The sequence below is a fragment of the Phoca vitulina genome, unplaced genomic scaffold, assembly GCF_004348235.1.
Source record: "Phoca vitulina isolate PV1807 unplaced genomic scaffold, GSC_HSeal_1.0 scaffold44, whole genome shotgun sequence".
Classification (NCBI taxonomy): Eukaryota; Metazoa; Chordata; class Mammalia; order Carnivora; family Phocidae; genus Phoca; species Phoca vitulina.
In genome coordinates, this window is record NW_022589747.1 from 4,318,470 (window position 1) to 4,325,557 (window position 7,088).

At 50.1% G+C, this 7,088-nt stretch overlaps 1 protein-coding gene across 1 annotated transcript; it reads right to left on the minus strand.

Moving 5' to 3' along the window:
• Window positions 1–1,295: 1,295 nt before the first annotated feature.
• Window positions 1,296–6,002, minus strand: FIGNL1 (fidgetin like 1). The gene is made up of 3 exons (XM_032430533.1): window positions 5,975–6,002; window positions 3,834–3,918; window positions 1,296–3,481 (listed from the first exon to the last, which is right to left on the minus strand). Exon 3 carries the CDS (start codon window positions 3,467–3,469, stop codon window positions 1,439–1,441), a length of 2,031 nt encoding a protein of 676 aa, XP_032286424.1. The 5' UTR covers window positions 3,470–3,481; window positions 3,834–3,918; window positions 5,975–6,002; the 3' UTR covers window positions 1,296–1,438.
• Window positions 6,003–7,088: the final 1,086 nt, after the last annotated feature.

The window sequence follows — 7,088 nt, forward strand, 5'->3', positions numbered from 1 at the left end:
CGCTCTTCAAGAGCCCGGTCAAGAGAAAACCTGAGAACTTGAATGTCGCCTGAGACCCAGGATTTTGGTCTGCTGTTCACTGCTCTGCCTTCAGCCCCTGAACACCGTCCGGAATCCAGTAGTTTGAATGAATGAAAGAGGAATGCTAACAAAACCGTGTGATGGCTGCCAGTGACACAGAAAACGGGGACTGTGGCTCAGTGCGGGTGGGAATTCTACATATGCACGACTTTTCCAGCAGACAGTTCAGAACACATGCCAAAGGCCTTATAATTGTGCATCTTTAATGCATTTTACTCAAGAAATGTGTGTTTATTTTTTAAAAAGATCACGAAGGCATTCAATGTGTTTTTGTGTACAATGAACAAAAGGGAAACCACCTAATGTGCTGCCCTATGTGCTGCCCTAAATGCCCCCAAGAGGACTGGCTAAACTACGGTCCATCTGCATGGTGGGATCCTGAGGGAAGATGTGGTAACACAGCACGTTCCCATGGGAAGCAATGGTGACGTAAAGGAAAAAGCAGGCTACAGGGGAGAACGTGGTGCAATCCCTCTGCTGTGCAAAAGGCCTGGAAGAAATGACTCTGCATTCTCCAAAGTGGTGGGGCGACAGTGGTTTTTACTCTCTTCTTGCTGTTCGTCTCTCTTCCCCAACTCTTCTACAATGAATACCTGTTACCTTATAAAACACAATGATCCCACTCTAAAAATCTGAAAACACGTATGTTTGAGAGACCAATGCTACGGGCTGTGAAGTAGTGTCAAATAAAATATTAATTTTAAACATCATCTACCCCCTGGCAAAAACAGCATTCTTCATCACTCGATTCTGTGGATATGTGTCTGGTATCAGATTACACCTGGCAACTTCTGAACGCAGAAGTAACAGAAGAAAGCTGTAAGCAGTTACAAACCAGGACAAACCACTGGCACTTTCCTTCTGGCATCTGGGGAGGTGGTAAATCCATTCAATGGCAAGTAAGCTGCCTGAGCATAAACCACGACACTGGCCAATGCTAAGAGTTACGTGGGTCTTCAGAAAAGACCCTTTCTTCAGCGGAAGATGCGTACCGATCAGATGCCAACTCAGACACAAATGAGATTTTTTGGTTTCAATCTGAGCTCACTAGTCATCCTATTGTACATCTCGAAAACAAAGACCGCTTTGAAACCCGAGAAAAATGTTCACTCACGTTTTGTAGGAACAGGCTCACAATCAGGTAACACCTGGAAGAAAACTCAAGCTTCTGTTAACATAGGCTAAGTCAACCGATTGTAAAATGTAAGCTGTTACTCTATTTTATTTGAGCTATAGAATTCAAAATATACACTGTAAAAGTACAATTAATAAATTCCCAGTTTCCCATGCTAAAAAGTGGGAAAGGCTGCATTACAAAGATGCCATCTTTAGATTTCAAGTGTCCCGTGTGTCCCCTTCACTTCCCGCAACCAAAAGTTCTGTTCCAGTTCTCATAAAGCTCTAAATCTTTAGGAGACACGCTAGGCCGCACGGTTCTGAAGGCGTTCTCAAAATCAACATAAGCTATTGGTCGAACTTGATCGGGTGTTACCGTGGCGAGGTCAACAGTTTGTAAGCTGCGAATAGGTCCGAGAGACGCCTCTCTGCAAAGCTGTGTCATGTCAGCTCCCGAGAACCCATCGGTCTGCCTTACAACGAGGGCAATTTCCTCCTCACTGAGGCAGCACTGCTCCTTGGACATCAGATTAATCACGATCTGTTTCCTAGCTGCAGCTTCTGGGAGCGGAATATAAAGCCTTTTGACCAACCTTCTCCGGGCAGCCTCATCAATTTCTTGGGGCCGATTGGTTGCTCCCACCACTAGAATCCGATCTTCAGAAGATGTGGTTGCTCCATCTAACTGCACCAGAAATTCCGTTTTTATCCTTCTAGAAGATTCGTGCTCACCATCTCCTCGTTGAGATAACAGGGAATCGATTTCATCAATGAATATCACAGCCGGCTGCTGACACCTTGCCACGGCAAACAATGCACGGACCATTTTCTCCCCCTCACCTACCCACTTAGACGTCAAAGAAGAAGCAGAGATACTGAAGAACGTTGCCCCAGACTGACTAGCAATGCACTTGCCAATTAGAGTTTTACCAGTCCCGGGGGGCCCGAAGAGCAGAATTCCTTTAGGGGGTCCTCGTAAACCCGTAAAGATGTCTGGCCTCATCATGGGCCACACGACTATCTCCTTTATTGTGGCTTTGGCAAATTCTACTCCTGCGATATCGTCCCAGCTTATGGGCGGTCCATGATCCATAATCTCATTCATGATAAGTTCAATCATCTTTGGCTCCAAGTTCTTCAGCCGCTCATCAACTGGATGTGCCGGCTCCGCAGCTCCTGCGCCGTAAGCCTTATACTGCATCCCCCCAATCTGATCTCCCCCATCTGACTTAGGTACAGGAGGGACGAACTTCCCAAATATTCCTCGGGACCTACTAGCTCCCAGAGACTTCTTTACACCACCGTAGGAAGACCCGGATGCACGCTGGGGTTGGTGGTACTTTTTTTGCTGATCTATCCATAATTGTTCCTTTGCAGTTTTAAAACTAGGCAGGCTACTCTCTTCCCTTTGGCCATTATCCTCTGTTTTACTAAAAGCCTTATTCACTATCGGGGCAGAAAGCGCATCAGTGGTGCCAGAACCATAAAAAGTTTTTCTCTCCCGTGGATTTTCAAAGCCAGAAGGCAAACAAGACTGATTAGATGAGAACATATTTAGTCCTACGTTGGCCTTTGGAGAGCTGTTATTTTCCTTCTTAACATTTCCAAATAATGGTGTGGCATGGATTTTTGCAGTGGCAAAGTCACCAAACGGTGTTAAGGATGAAGGACAGGTCTTTCTGGTGTTAGTCAGCACAGGTGGCTGGGCATCCTGAGGGCACTTCGAAGGACTGCTCTCTGGGATGTCTTGGGTCCTATTCGAATCAGGAGGTGCGTTAGTTAATGGGCCACCCTCCCCAGAACCCCCACAAACACTAAGTTTAGGAGGATCGAGGACAACGGCCTCTTTATGGATTACTACCGATGCATCAGCAGGTGCCAACAGAGAGTCTCTGGATTTTTTGCCAGCTTGCATCATCTCCTGTACATTACTCATTTTGAAAACATTATTTATTGACAATCCAGACTGCCACTTGTCACTGTCAGTCTGCTGAGATCTCGCTAAAGTTAAAATGCTTTCTGCGTAGTTATTCAAGCCAGTCTCAACATTGTCAGAATCAATAACTGCAGAATATTTCTCTGCATATTTTCTGAACAGTTTGGTGGCGCAGACTTGGGAGAGCTCAGCGTTGGCCCATGCATACTGAATGCGTAGTATCTGTGCTCGGTACGCATCTGCCTTCTGTCCTGGGGTACATACGCCAGATGTAATTGCAAAGTAATTCTTCTGCCATTCACTCAGGTGCACAGACCCGGAGCTGGAGGCCTGCATGCTGGAGGTTCTCTAACAATGACAAAAATGAAAAACAGTCAGTACCAAGAAGAAAGAAACAAAGATATAATATTGTAAGCATATTTTTTAAATGTCTGCTCATCTGAAGGAGGGTATACTGCACTGCTCACGTGTAAGAAGAGAACACTTACACAAGAAACAGCTAGGTAAGCACAGATTTCAGGCATTCAAGATAAAGACTTAATAATAATGCTTTGTTATGGGTTAAATGGTTTGAGTTATATCATTTTCCCTGCAAATGGGGAAAACATTGCTAAGGCTTAGATGGAAAGGGTTTCAAATTAATCAGCAAAAGAAAGGCAACACGTTAGAGCAAAGGAACTACAGCCAAAGCAGAACATACCAAGCCCGGGGGTTCAGCTCCGTGTCTAAGAAAAACCAGATGAACGATCTCTGCCAAGCCTCTACCGCTGGGCCCTCAGTTTGATCTGTAAAGTGAGAGAAATCATCACAAGAATCAAGTCAAATAATGAGTATGCAAATATTGTGAAAAGTACCATTCTCATGCCTGTTACACAAATGTACAAACTAAGGCTGGGAGCTCATCAGAGATCACAGAGCCAGCAAGCAACAGGGCCGGGATCCACACTCAGGCGCGTTCACACAGGAAATGTGCAAGTCACCGCACATGAGCCGCTCCTTGATGCCGCCCCCGAAGGTCACATCAGCACGGATCAAAGTCCTCAACAACTGCCACATTATCAAATGTTTTTAAGGACTTCCTCATCAATGAGCTCCGAAAACAGGATGCCCCAGAATCTCACAATTTTCCAATTTCACGTGAAGTATTAAAAAGTGAAACTGACCTTGTAAATGAAATAGAACAAGTCTGCTAAAGTATAAACACTCTAAGTCTAAACAGTGTGCTAGTAAAGTGCTTTTACTTTAGGATTCTTCTCTCAAGTTATTTTTATAAGCCTCCTTACAGTCAGTTAAATTATTTTACCAGGATTATAGGTGACTGTAATCATATTGCTAGATGTGTGGAATTTATCACTCCAGCCACAAGAAAAATGTGTAAGAAAACTTCTAGGTTTCCTAGGAGTATTGCAATAAAGGAGTGTTGTAAAAACCAAGAACTCCTGTATTTTAAATCTACCTCCCAAACTGCCTATAAAGAGAGCTTAATAATCTGTAGGTTCTTTTAGTACAAAGGTTAATACAGCTGTGTCTCACTTGAGACCCTACAAATATGAAAGGCCCAGTGAGATTCTAATTTGCTTCTGCAATAAAGCTAAAATTAAACTAGTCAAAGGTAGAACTGACTTCTGACAAGTCCCTCATCTCTCTTTCCACTCGACCATTTTAGCTTTTAAGACTCTTTTAGGCAATGCTGGAAGTGAGGAACTGAGAGGTGACTTGGAAAACATTTATCACCTTTCTTATCAGGAGGAACACCCTCTTCCTCTGCATGGCTTCATCCCCCTTTGTCACCTGCAATCCTGGGATTCCTCCAACAGCTCAGTGCTCTGTCACTGTTCCCAAGACACCCTCCTTTCCTCTCCACCTTCATCCTTTTCTTGGAAATTCACCTCCCAAGTCTACTTCCTGTCGACTCAATCATTTACCCGCAAATGTGGACAGGGACAGGCAAACACCTGTGTGGCCAGGCCTGGCCAAGGACACAGCCACTGTCCCCATTACCATCAGTCACTTTCACACGGCATTTCTTCCACCTAAAATTTGCGGCTCATTAACACATATGAACTGCATTTCAATCTTTTTTTTAAAATTATTTTGATAATTTTCTGCTTATTGTGAGAATGTGGAATCTAACTGGACAGTTGGCTTCTGCAAGCAGGACCCGTTTTCTATTACATCTATCCTCTCCCAGTATCTAGAACAGGGTATCCGCTGGAATAAAAACTACTAAAATCCTGCCAGACACCGAGCCGGCAGCCCTCTGTAGAACTTCCAACTCCCAGAAGCAGACCGGCCTCAGGACCCGCCCACCAGCCAGGACGGCGAGCACAATTCCTGAAGTTGTGCGTCAGGAGCACAGTTACAGGACTCAGCTCCCAGGGGCTGAAAGTTCTGCAAAGCACTCACCACAGTCCTCAGCACTTAGAAAATCCTAGAACAATCGTTAGGCGTCCCCAGTCCTCGCAAGGACCCCTCCACGGAGGTGGGTGCACCGCCGCCGCAGCAGCCCGCCCCCAGGAAACCACCTCCCCAAACCGGCGGGCGCCTGCTCCAAACCGCCCGCCTTCCCTCACCGGGCCCCGGAGACCCCTGCCCGGCCGCCCGGCCCCCCGCGCTGCCTCTGCCCGGGCTCTGCCCGCCCCTGCCCCCGGGCCCTCCGCGACCCCCGCTCCCGCCCGCCCGCCCGCTCCGCAGCACCCCTGGCCGGGGCCAGCCTCCTCCACACGCCCCGTCCCCTCTGCGCCCCCCACCCCCGGCCTGGCCCCTGGCCCCCACCCCGACCCCCATCCCCGGCACGGTCCCGGCCCGGGCCCTCCCGCGCTTCCCCGCCTCCCAGCCTACCTGCAGCCTCCGAAAAGCGCGGGGCCCGATGTGCGCATGCGCGCTGCTTACGGGCTCGGGCCCGCGCCGTGCGTGCGTGCGTGCGTGGGGCGCGCCGGAGGTGGGGGCCGTGGCCGGTGAGGATCTGGGCAGCGGGGATCAGCCTGGGGCTCGGGAGGTTGATGGCGACGGGAGACGCGGCGAGAACGCGCGGGAATGTTGGCGAGGGTGGGGGCGTGCGTGGGGGCGTGCGGGGGCGCGCGGGGCGGGGCGGGGCGGGGGCCTGACCAGAGAGGCGGCCGGGGCGCGCGGGACGGCGGGGGCGCGCGGGACGGCGGGGGCGCGCGGCAGGTCTCAGTCCGGGCTGGCTGACGGAGGCTGACTGCGGAGGTTCTGAAGCTGGTTAGCAACGAGGAGTTCACGGGAAGTGATGAACATCGTTTCATTGCACCTGTGCCTCCTGTTCGCCGTCCGAAATAAAGACTCGGAGACGCTGAGGGTGGAGCCCAGTTCAGAGGACCCCCGCAGAAGGCGCCTTACCTGCGCCCCCCTGGCAGCTCAGGGAGCGCGGTGCAGCTGCAGGCCGGGCCAGGCAGGTGGCGGCGCGGTCAGGTGACTTGACGCGGGGGGCGTGGGGGGGCGGTACCCCCTCCTCGGAGCACGTGGAGGCCGTGCCCCTCTTCCGCCCCGTCTGTTCTCCACGTTAGCGGGCGGTGCTGGGCAAAGCTTACCCACTGGCCAAGAGGACTGAGTAGAGGAGCGTGCAAATCGACACGCATTTTTAAGACAGAAGAAGGGAATCCGAACGGCTGCTCTGCCTGAGTCTGGCAGCTCAGATCTGTCCCTCAGCCGGAACACCCCGCCCCCGCCCTGCGCTCTTTCGGGACACTTTCGTGGAAGGAAGCCTTTGGAAAACACTCCGTTATTGCCTTGGACTTTGAGGACAGTTGCATGCTCAGATTAGTGAGTTGCGTTTTCAGACCAAGAAACAGAATAGCCACCGGCAACGACCTCTGCTGTCCTTAATGTCATCGCGTCACATAACTGGAGACGATTCCGGCTCTGATCACGCGCCCTAAGGATGTCCTGAGGGTCCACATTTCCATTCTGCCATCTCCCCCCCACCCCCCCATCT

Bases quoted from the DNA above. Each gene is read 5' to 3' on its own strand.
- FIGNL1 (XM_032430533.1), bottom strand. From the start codon at position 3,469: ATGCAGGCCTCCAGCTCCGGGTCTGTGCACCTGAGTGAATGGCAGAAG.